The 12,540-nt window shown below is 39.6% G+C and overlaps 1 protein-coding gene across 2 annotated transcripts in view; it reads left to right on the top strand.

Annotated features, from left to right (window-relative positions):
* Positions 1 to 12,540, top strand: part of MYZAP (myocardial zonula adherens protein) — a 110,440-nt gene that overhangs the window by 57,739 nt on the left and 40,161 nt on the right. For both annotated transcript variants that reach the window (XM_069765919.1, XM_069765920.1), the window contains exons 3-5: positions 5,394 to 5,477; positions 8,431 to 8,592; positions 8,967 to 9,059. In XM_069765919.1, the coding sequence (XP_069622020.1) occupies positions 5,394 to 5,477; positions 8,431 to 8,592; positions 8,967 to 9,059 (339 nt within the window). The remainder of the gene's footprint in view (positions 1 to 5,393; positions 5,478 to 8,430; positions 8,593 to 8,966; positions 9,060 to 12,540) is intronic.

The following is a 12,540-nucleotide window of genomic DNA, read 5'->3' as shown; positions in this document are numbered from 1 at the left end:
CACTTTGATCACGTCTGTAAAGCACAGGTGCCAGCAGTATTACACATCCCATTCTTTACCCAAAATGTGGCAACAATGTACCTGACATGTCTGGAAAGGCTTAATTAAACGTCTATTATGATTAATCCCTAACTATACTACTCGAGGTAATTTTGAGTTAGACCAGGCGTCTACTGGACCTTGTAAAGTATTTTTAAAAATCATTATTTTTTCAAGCCAGTCTAAAGTAGTATCAAATATAAAGACAAGGCGAGTGTGAAGCTTACCACAATACAGAGATTTTATCCTGCCTGTGAGCTGACAGTCTACTTTTTACTTATTGGAACATTTGTATGACATGAAAGAACACCACAGATGCTGACTGAAGGAAGATACCTGTGAAAAAGTCAAACTGTATTTGTACTTTTTCAGTTGTTGTCTGGTATTGTTGTTTTATTTAGAAAGTTGCTTTTAGCAAATAATAGTTTACACTACATAGCATGTCACAATTGTGGTGTCATGACTATATCTTTGTGACAATGCTCTGCAATTTTTGGTTATTTTGCACTGCACATATTGAACATCCATGGAAAATACAGGTAGCATCTGTTTTTATGTCACAATTATTTTGATTATTTCCCTCGTTTGATGGCTGGGAGGGTCTACATTGAGCAATGATAGGGATTGAACCTCTTTGCCCTGTGTAAACACCTTAACACATGGAAACTTATGGCAGGCAAACCATGAACAAATCGTTCAGAAAGCAGCAGTGGCACATACCCACTGTTCCCCCTAATTATAGATAATGAGAGGTGCGTCTTAATCTCCACAGCTGTCAGAAAGTCTGAGTAAAACTGTACAATAAAAGTGCAGGGATTATATAAGTATAATGCTGATCCGGTATATTTCCTCCCATCCTAATTATAGCAATATAATCAGGGCACAGGTACGACTTGTTTTAGGCGAGGTTGCATTGAGAGGGAAATCTCGAATTATGGAATTATGTCTATAAATAGAGCATAGATATATAATTTTGTATTACATAATATTTCACATTAGCGTAATTTATTTTTTGTATACGATGAATTATTTGCTTACTACAAGCAGTTCCTATTCCTGGTATTTATATACAATGAGTCAAGAATTGATGATGGCTGTTCAGAGAGAAAATGTGCCAATTATCATTGTCATTTGTACTGTACAATTATTGTTATACGATGATGTCTGTTCTTGGTACACCGTGGAAAATTCCTTTTGAATGACAAATTGTATCTGACTTTCAGTTGAGACTATTATCCACATTAGCCATGAATTAATACAGTATACTGGATATAAAGAAGGCAGTATAGTGTAGCGTTACATGAGTTTACCTTGTTACATTGAGAATTGCTGCTCATTACTAGGAGATTTACAAACCATGCCTCGTAGGTAGAGATGAGCAAATCGATTTACTAGACCCTAGACTAGTGACCTCATCCGCATTCCTTGACCACCATACTGGAACCCCATGATCCAACCCAGTGGGCCTACTAATCTGGATGTCATGGATTTCCGCTGGTATAAGGTAATTCACCCGTCTCCTGTCTGGTGGCCATGGAATAGTAACCTGGCAGCTGGAAAAGGTTCCTGTGAATCAATTCACTCATCTCTACTAGTAGGCAATTCAGTCAACAAAAAGGGGGATTAAGAGAGAAAACTCTAAACATTGCAAGTAAAAAAATGCAAAGTTAAAGTTGCACTGTTTTGTTTTATAAAATCATAAACTAGAAATCCAGAGCCAAGACATGCCCTCTTGTTACATAAGTGGGTATTTCCTTTTCTACTTGTAAAAGAGCTGTTGTGATTGACCTTTAATTTACAAAGCCAGGTAATTTCAAAAAGGCATGCAATAGATAAAATGGAAAATTAGTAATTAGGATTGCCAAATTCTGTCTTATTTTATTACGAATAGTTGAATAAAGGGGCAATGCCTGAAACTGTAAGCGGAAGAGCAGGAAATATGAAATAACTTCAGAGAGTTAATTTGTCTTCATCTATCTTTCTTTATCAAAGGAGACAATATTAGGGTTTCTAGTGTAAAGAAACAATTTTTTTAAAGGGGCATGTCACACATTTAAGATATAACTGTGCAAAGTTTCGAAGAGTAACCCTCTTCTTCCTCAGGGTACCATGAGGGTTATTCTACGAAACGCGTTGGTTGTTTCCTATCCCCCTTTTTGAGCGTTCTAGCGCTCCATACTGCAGGTGATGTCACTAGGTAGGAGGAGCCTATTGGCCATCTTTTTTGCTACATGCAGCATTCAGGGAATGCTACCGGCCAGGGCTTCCCTATACCGCACCCCGCCATCTGATACACACCACACCGCAGCCCTGGGTGAACCGACCGGGCGGGTGAAGACACACTCAGCACGGGTCCACACTCAGCCGCATCTAATTGGTATAAGGTAAGCTGAGGGACATCGGCGTCTGAGCGCAACTCAAACTTAGTGTGTGGTTAGTGGAGGAACCTGGGGGTATATTGATTACTTGGTACCAGTCCCGGGATTTTTTGCCACTAGCTATACTGGTAGGGTTTTGGTGGATTATTTCTCACCAGATATTGCACGTAGGTGGCATCTGTTTCTAGTATCCTCAAGCGCGGCATCTATTGGCTTCATTGATTTATATTGACATACAGGGGGGCACTACCCTGACTGATTCCAGCAGCTGAGGACCGATAGTTTCTGGGTGAGCGCCAGTGTTATTGTTTTACTAATATCTAATCTGTATCTTCTCCCTTTCAGTTTCATCCCATTGCTTTTCGTGAATCCATGTGCAAATAAGAATAAGGATGATCCCTCTACACTGTGATATCCCTTCAGATATTTGTAGACAGCTATTAAGTCTCCTTTAGGCTTTATTTTTTGCAAGCTAAATATTCCCAGATTCTTTAACCATTCCTCCTAGGACACACTCTGCAGTCTGTTCACCATCCTGGTAGCTCTTCTCTGAACTTGCTTCAGTTTTTTAAAATGTGATTCCCAGAACTGGACACAGTATTCCAGATGAGGCCTGACCAAGGAGGAGTAGAGAGAGGAATAAGTACTTCATGCGATCTAGACTCTAGGCTTCTCTAAATACATTCTAGAACTGTGTTTGCCTTTTTTGCTGCTGCATCACACTGTTGACTCATGTGCAGTCTGTGATCTATTAGTATACCAAAGTGTTTTTCACACATGATGTTGCTTAGTTCTATTCATTTTTATTGTCCAGATATAGAATCTTGCATTTCTCTTTAAGTACCATTCTATTAGTCACTACCCATTTTTCAAGCTTATCTAGATCCTTCTGAATCATTTTTCTGTCTTCACTACATTCATATATGTTTGAATCTGCAGCAAAACTCTCCAAGAAATACACAAAATCTCAGTTTGATAGTCTGCAGCTCACCCTAAAATGTATGCAGATAATTCCACCACTTGGATTGTACTGTATTTTGTTGCAGACGTTCAGTGCATATTTTATACCAAGAAGATCCAAAACAAACTGATAGAAGTGGTGGCTTTAGTTTATATTGGGAAAACCTGATGACAGGTCCCCATTAGGAAGTGATGTGTCAAATGTATCAATGAGCATGCGCCACGATTATAAATTTACCGTAGTGTCTTTTAAGACTATTTATGACAAAGTTTATGCTGTATATAGATTAATCTGCCCCATTATGTCTGTTAAATATAGAAAATTCTTGATACCAAGTAAAAGATTTACTTGTTTGGAAAAATGTATCTCAGGAAAGATGTCTCAGTCGCTATCTAGTATAAGTGAATAACTGGCTATGGGATTAATCACTATTTAATACATTTGCACATTTTGCTTCAGCATCTGAACATAATAGAGTAATTTAAGATAATGTTGGCACAACGGATTGAGCACCTGATCCGTGCCAATATACTATGACCAGCAGGTGTATTGTACTATCACTTGCAGTAAATGCAGAACTCTGTGACACTTGATATCTTCAATGTTGGAGACACAATGTAAGGCATTAAAGGTTGATTGTTGGAGTAATATGACCACACACATACTTAACATCCAAGGAAAAGTAGCTATAAAAATTTAAATTTTCAGATTAGGTAAGAGTACAGGAAAACAATGGTTACAAGCTAATAATTAATAATGGTAATAAATAATGTGCCAGGCCAGCGTCGTGGTCGTGCCGCTGGTCAGAACTGAGCGCTCTCCTAGGCTGCTATGAGTGGTAACTGCACCTCTTCAGCTTGGGAGCAGTACAAGAATAGTGAAGCAGCCCTGCCAGCTACACAACACAGAGCCTGCTTATGCCATGCACTCCTTGCCTAGGTAACCGACCACTCTTGAGATTGCATGGTAGCTGGTAACCTAGGCAATGTGCTGTAAACTATCGAATTAAAAATTCTTCCGCTCATAAGAAAGGATTTTTCATAAGGAGTAGATTGCAAAGTTGCTAGTTTTTACAGGCACTTTGCCCCCTTTGTTTTATGAACTTGAGACACCTCTTTAAGTATTGCATAGCCTAATGTGATGTAAAACTTCTATATAACCTCTGTCATGTATTGTAGCATCTGGACAGTGGTTTCCCAGGCATGTAACATTATCTTTTTACACTGCTGTTTAGTAAATGCTACATGGCACCCCCTGATATTTCACATCAATGTGTTATTCTTTTCACATGCCATAAAGCCTATCCTTTTACTATTAATAACACTTTTTATTGTCTTTTCCGCTTTATTTTGTGTCAACTCGGAAACAGTTATAGCTGCATTTTTAGTCAGTGATCTATGAATTTGAATAATTGCCCTCAATAATATTGTAAATTTTGTAAATCCTGTAAAAAATGAGGTCTTATGTGGTTATTATTAGGCTCAAGCTATGGGGTAAATTGCATAATATACAGTATGTGTCTATTCATATCATTTTTTCTGTTTTCTATGTTTAGTTATACAAATTGTCTGTGTATATGTAAGTCTAACTTATGAAATTTGCATTTTACATTATTGATTCTTCAAAATACAAGGTTATATTCATTCAATGGGAATATGATTGCAGAAATTATATAGAGTTGCCCAAAACCCTATCACTGAAATATGTTATGCCAAGTTCACAAAAGTAATGCCAGTGCCGGATCTCTTGTATACAGGACACAAGTAGTATCAGACTACATGTCCATCAGGTTTCCGTTATGGTGTCTGGACCTTTCCTGGAAGAAATAGCACTTGAACTATATTTGCATTCTTCCCTATTAGTTTAGCTACAAATGACTTTTGACAAATGTTGATAGTGTCTAATTTTTTTTGTACATTTAAGTAAATCCTTTTTTCTTTTTTTAGGAAGAATTTATAATTGTGGATAATTTAAATTAGTTCTGCCATTAAAAACAAATTTTTTTGTCTGTGAAGGTGGACCCCAGACATACACCGGAAAGGAGAAGAAAACGAAATGGCTACATTTCTGAGAAAAGCACGTCAGAACCACAAACCCTGGTAAGGACTTTTCACTTCGATACTGCTCTCTTTCAGTACCACTATAACATATGTACAGTTCATGGTCAAAGAAACCTAAAGAGTAACAAATTACCGTAGCTAAACTTTTATTTAGAACTCAACACAGTACAAGTGATGATAAGAAAGTTTGATATCTAGGGAAAGAAGATTTTCTCAAAATCTGTGATTTGTTTTCCAAGATGATTGGAACATCTTCCTTGCCGAGTTCTTTCAAAAACTATGTGCATGTGTCAAGACGAATTGTCCAAGTGACCTAGAAGAATTGATACTGTTTTGAAGGCAAAGGGTGTTCACACCAAATATTTAATGTCTCTTTTGTTCATTCACTTTGCATATTTTTAATTGACAAAAAAAACTATTATCACTTCTATTTATGAAAACATTCTTACTTTGCATTATTTTTTCCACACCCCTTACACCACGTTTAAAAAGTGAGATGATAATCAATATTTCACTGAATACAAGATCAATTTCCAAAATTTTGACAAGACTGAGTTTCATTGAATATTTTGTTAACCTATAACATGAAAGTAAGGTTACTAATATACCTTTCATGACAAAATCTTAAGTTTAACTCAAAGTAATTGTATGAAAACAACTACATGTAGTATTTTGTATGACCACCATGATTTTTAAGGGCATCTCTACTAGGCATAGAATGATCAAATTGTCGACATATTGCAACATCCATCTTTTTCCATTCTTCAAGTATGACCTCTTTTAGGTTATGCTCAACTTGTCTCTTCAGAATTTCCCATAGGTGTTCAATTGGGTACAGATCAGGAGACATACTTGGCCACTGAATAGTTTTTACCCTGTTCAGAATTGCAACATATATTGTATATGTTTTGGATCATTGTCATATGGAATAAGTGCACGTGTACTATGGGCACTATGAGAAATAATTGCACTTACCCGCCTTTGGTCAATTAAGTTATTAATGGTTGTCTGAGGAATGATCTGCCGCACAGGATGCAATTGGGTACGCAAATCTTCAAAATCTGCTGCTAACAGATCAATCTGTGATTGCACAGATTTGTTTCATGAGAGACAAGTTCAAAGATGCTGCAGTCTATAGTTTGGGTCACAGTAGCATAAGCAACATGCGACCTGGTGTTGTGTTTAAAAAATTGCCTCCAGGGACACATTGGAGAAATGGATGTACCACTGGTTCCACGATTGATCTATCCTATCTTATGAAGATAAAATTATAAGTTACATACCAAGTCTAAGGCATCAAACAGTATCTACACAAACCATGAGAAGATGTTGGCACAACATTGCGTTATGAGCCATACAGCCATTTACAGGTGTTCCATTGACCTCATGCCATCATTCTTAAAGGCTATTGAGGTGCACAACAACAGAAGAATAGAGGCTTGAATGGACATCTATCCTGTTCAGCAATAAGTCCCGCTATTGTCTTGTAGGAAATGATAGCCAGAGATTGGTCTGAAGACTACATGAGCTATACCCACCAAGGACAACATCTGGAAGCAGTTTGTACCATCTCCCCTTGTTTCCTGGGTTTCCTCCAAATATTCAGGATTCCTCCCACACTCCTAATACATACTGATAGGGAATTTAAATTGTGAGCTCCAATGGGAAAGTGTGAGCTCCAATAAGGGAAAGTTACACAAGTTTTACTCCCAGGATTATGATATGAGGTGGCATAATAAACTTGAAGCCGAACCCCTTTTGTCTTCATTGCAGGTACATTAACAACTCAATGGTGAAATGATTTGGTGGTGGAACTAGTGCAACACCCATTCCTCCAAAGTTTCCCAGGAGTCATTTTTCAACATGTTAACCTCATGTTACTGTATGGCCTGAACGTGCCAACATGGTCTATAGCATCTCCGTGCTTGTCTTTCATTGAGCACATATGGGACATCATTGGTCATTATTTGCAAGTGGAACCGCAAGCTGCAGAAACTGTTTTTTTATCTATTCATCCCCAGAAAGATTTAGTAAAAGCTAGGGCATAAGTTATAAGTACCCCAAAAATGTGCAGTTGAAAAGTACAAGAAAAAGAAGAAGAAAAAGTACCAACAAAAAAGGAAAATGGGAAAAAAAAATTGAACAAAGAAATTGGAAAGAAAAACATTTGGTCAAAGGGATTTTCTGCAGACTTGTGAATCCTCCTAGCCCTGTGATCATAAACCGTTATCTACCCAGGGAATGGCAGTTAAGTATGTGATATGCATACTCCTGAGCAGAACCCGTCTAGTGGGCACAGGCTCAGTCAATACAAGTGTATTTAGTGAGTACGTGCCCCGTCTAGTGGTCATGGCCATCTAATGGGCCCGGCCTTACTCATGATGATCAGGTTTTTAAATACATCAGATAGGGATTATATACATTAGACAGGACTGCTCTATTATGGGTATACCTTGGCGATTGGTGGTGCAGCTTGACATACATTTTTTTGCAAAAAAACGTATTAACTAAATACCCTGTGTTTTTTTTTTTTTTTTCATTTTTTGACTAGCACTTGCTTATTTACTGTGACTTTTTTACAACAGAGTATTTTTGACCTCTCTGTGCGTTTTTGTGTCTTCAAGTTCTTTGGTGGTGTGTGAACAGGTTCCTACAGACTTGTTCACTATGCAAGTAGCCCATGTGTTTTTGGATCTAAAAACTCTAATAGAGCAGCTGCACCCAGTAATCTAAGTGATACATCATGGATTCGGGGTTTCTTTGTTTACATCATGCTGCTCTCAGATATGGTAGTAAAAACCTGCTGTGACTATCATAATCACAACTGATGATGTGACAATGCCGTGTTATAACTGAGTTTACACATTTTTAATATATTATAGAATACCTATAGAGAAATTTTAACAAATTTAAATGTGAATTTTGCTAAATGCTTACTTATACAATTATATGTAATTTTTGCTTATTTTATTTCTTATGATTGTCTTTACAGCACCTCTATTCTGTACCCAAAGGCAATGCACCACCCGGAGCACCTTCTCATGGAGTGGTTTATGGAGTTGTACAAAGGACTGAAAACAATCATCAAAATGAGGTGGTTGTTTATGAATGGTCCTCCCATCAACTGAAAGAAGAAATGAATTACATTAAAGATGTGAGTAGAGCATAATTGTCCATGTCAGTAACTCATATTCTGTAAGTATAAACATATGAAGTTTGTATGGAACAGGTACAGTATTTACAGTAACCATTGTCAAAATTAAGAAAAAAAAAGTATTAAAGGAAATTTGTGAAAATTATTAGAGATTTTCACGTTTATATACTGTGGAAAACAACTCTGCTTCATAACAGCTGGAGAGCTACATGGTGGATATTGGTTTAATGCAACAAAAATCAATTTGTGAAATAGGGAATGGGTAAATGATACTAAGAAGTCATAATTCTTGAGATTATTTGGATCATATTGCAATTCTTCAAGCATTTTTCTTTTCTTGACCTAATGCATATATAATTCTTATTGCACTGTAGGTAAGAGTGACCTTGGAAAAGATAAGAGAAAGAATGTTTGGAGAATACGATGATATGAAAGAGAAAATTAAACATCTTACTCGAGAAATGAAGGTAAATTCTTAAATGTCACATTGTACTAAAACAGGGGTGGGCAATTAATTTTCCCAAGGGGCCACATGAGAGGGTGTGACTGTTGTGGAGGGCCGAACCAATAGGCTGAAATGAATTCTGCTCAATATCAATATTAACATATTCATTATACCATATATGCTCGAGTATAAGCCGACCCGAGTATAAGCCGACCCCCCTAATTTTGCCACAAAAAACTGGGAAAACTTATTGACTCGAGTATAAGCTTAGGGTGGAAAATGCAGCAGCTACCGGTGAATTTCAAAAATAAAAATAGATGCTCCATACCGTTCATTATGGCCCCAGAGATGCTCCATATAAAGCTGTGTCACATATAATGCTCTGCACCGTTCAGTATGGCCCCATAGATGCTCCACATAAAGCTGCGCCATATATAATGCTCTGCACCATTCAGTATGGCCCCATAGATGCTCCACATAAAGCTGTGCCATATAGAATGCTCTGCACCGTTCATTATGGCCCCATAGATGCTCCACATAAAGCTGTGCCATATATAATGCTCTGCACCGTTCAGTATGGCCCCATAGATGCTCCAAGGAAAGCTGTGCCATATAGAATGCTCTGCACCATTCAGTATGGCCCCATAGATGCTCCACATAAAGCTGTGCCATATAGAATGCTCTGCACCGTTCATTATGGCCCCATAGATGCTCCACATAAAGCTGTGCCATATATAATGCTCTGCACCGTTCAGTATGGCCCCATAGATGCTCCAAGGAAAGCTGTGCCATATAGAATGCTCTGCACCGTTCAGTATGGCCCCATAGATGCTCCACATAAAGCTGTGCCATATAGAATGCTCTGCACCGTTCAGTATGGCCCCATAGATGCTCCACATAAATCTGTGCCATATAGAATGCTCTGCACCGTTCAGTATGGCCCCATAGATGCTCCATAGAAAGCTGTGCCATATAGAATGCTCTGCACTGTTGATTATTGCCCCATAGATGCTCCACATAAAGCTGTGCCATATAGAATGCTCTGCACCGTTCAGTATGGCCCCATAGATGCTCCATAGAAAGCTCTGCCCTATACAATGCTCTGCACCGTTGATTATTGCCCCATAGCTGCTCCACATAAATCTGTGCAATATATAATGCTGCTGCAATAAAAAAAAAATGACATACTCACCTCTCTTGCTTGCAGCTCCTCAGCGTCCCATCTCGGCGTCTCTCCGCACTGACTGTTCAGGCAGAGGGCGGCGCACACTAGTACGTCGTCGCGCCCTCTGACCTGAACAGTCAGAGCAAGAGGACGCGAAGATGGAGCTGCGCCCGGCGGGTGGAACGCGGACAGGTAACTATGAGATACTTACCTGCTCCCGGCATCCCTGGCTCCTTCCCCCGGACAGCTGGTCTCCGGGTGCCGCAGCCTCTTCCTCTGTCAGCGGTCACCGTTACCGCTCATTAGAGGAATGAATGTGCGGCTCCACTCCTATGGGAGTGGAGTCCATATTCATAACTTTAATGAGCTGTACCATGTGACCGCTGAACAGGGGAAGAGCTGCAGCACCGAAGACCGTGGGATGGGCAGGGGGAGCGCCAGGACTAGGTGAGTATGCGACACGCTCTCTCCCCCTCACCCGCCGACCCCACCGCCGACCGTGACTCGAGTATAAGCCGAGAGGGGCACTTTCAGCCCAAAAATTTGGGCTGAAAATCTCGGCTTATACTCGAGTATATACGGTAATTGTTTTATATTAATAATAATTGTCTCACTTAATATTGAGCGGAATAAAATATGCTAAGCTAACATCCCCCTATATACCGTATGAGCTTGCACAGCTCGCACACAACCCCCCTATATAACATATGATCCCACATAATCTCCTATATACAGCATGAGCCCCCACATAACCTACTATATACAGCATGAGCCCCCACATCGCCTCCTATATTCAGCATGAGCTCCCACATAGCTTCCCATATACAACATTACCCCCATATATCTTCCCATATACAGCATGAGCCCCCACATAGCCTCCCATATACAGCTTGAGCCCCATATAGCCTTCCATATACAACATGAGCCCCACTTAGCCTTCCATATACAGTGCGAGCCCACTCACAAAGTCTCACCATATTCAGTATTAGCACCACATAGCCTCCCATATACAGTGTAAGCCCCGATACATTGCCTCCCATATGCAGCGTGAGCCCCCACATAGCTTCCTCTGTACATACAAAAATACCATACACATAAAAAACAACAACACATACTCACCTCGCTCTCATTCCTCCGTCCTCTGCCTCTGCTCCTGTTCCTCTGTTCCTGTTTCCAGTGCACTAACTCTCCGCAGTGCACAGCTGATGCAATTAAATTACGTCATCGCGTCAGCTGTCTCACCCACTGACTGATGGAAGAAGAGGCTAGCGGCCCCTCCTCCACTAATATATTCACCACTGTCTGGGGGACAGGTGGGGGAGTGCACTGTGCGGCCTGTGGGCCACTGTTTCAGCCCTTCAGCTGTTTCGGTCCACAGGCCAGACTAGAACAGCCAGAGGGCCAGATGTCGCTCGCGGGCCCCACTTTGCCCAGCTCTGTACTAGAAGCATAATACTTGCTGTCACTACATGCCACGATTGCCCAGCAATCTACATTTTTTAATCACTAAATGCTGCAATTACTCTTTTGCCTATATAATACCTTTGTGTTGTGATGCTTCTCAATACAAGTAAAAACCAAAGTTTTTGTTCCTTCTTTTTGTACATTCAAGATTTAAAATTAATTTAGTAATTCTAAAAGCCCTAATTATGTACAGCCACCAACAAATCATCAGTGGTTTTAAAAGGTTTAAAAGGGTTATAGGTATCGGATGTGGATTTGGCAGCTTGGACAAGTAAAACACATTATAACCATTTGTTTCATGTATACAAGTCATGCACAAAAAATCAACACTTCTTAGGCCCCTTTCACACATCATGTTTTTGCCGTCAGGCTAAAGCCGGCGATTTTTGAAAAAAACTGATCCATTGCAAATTGTGAACAACTGATAAGATGGATCCGTTTTTTTTGCTGGATCCGATTTTTTATTTTTTACCCAGGGATAGAGTTTGGACTTCATGTCCTGGGGGGGGGGGGGGGAGAGAATGTATGATTTGAATGGAAAATGCATGATTTGTGTAAAAAAAATGGATTCAGTTGCCGGATTCCATCATTTCACCTCACGTTTCATACGTTTTTCGCCGGATCCATCTCTGTCCGTTTTTTCGCCGGAGAAAAAAAAAGTTCCTATGTACGTTTTCTCCGGCTGCCAGAAAATGAATTTTCAATGGATCCATCAAAAAACGGATGAAATGTGTGGCCATCCATCACAATCCGGCACTAATACAAGTCTATTAGAAAAAAACGGATCTGGCATCCACTTTTGCCGGATCCATTTTTTTTCAAAATTTGCCAGATTGTGCCTGACGGCAAAAACCTGATGCCTGAAAGCAGCCTT

The sequence above is a fragment of the Ranitomeya imitator genome, chromosome 4, assembly GCF_032444005.1.
Source record: "Ranitomeya imitator isolate aRanImi1 chromosome 4, aRanImi1.pri, whole genome shotgun sequence".
NCBI lineage: Eukaryota > Metazoa > Chordata > Amphibia > Anura > Dendrobatidae > Ranitomeya > Ranitomeya imitator.
The sequence above is the reverse complement of the archived record's forward strand: the minus strand, read 5'-3'. Positions and strand labels throughout refer to the sequence as shown.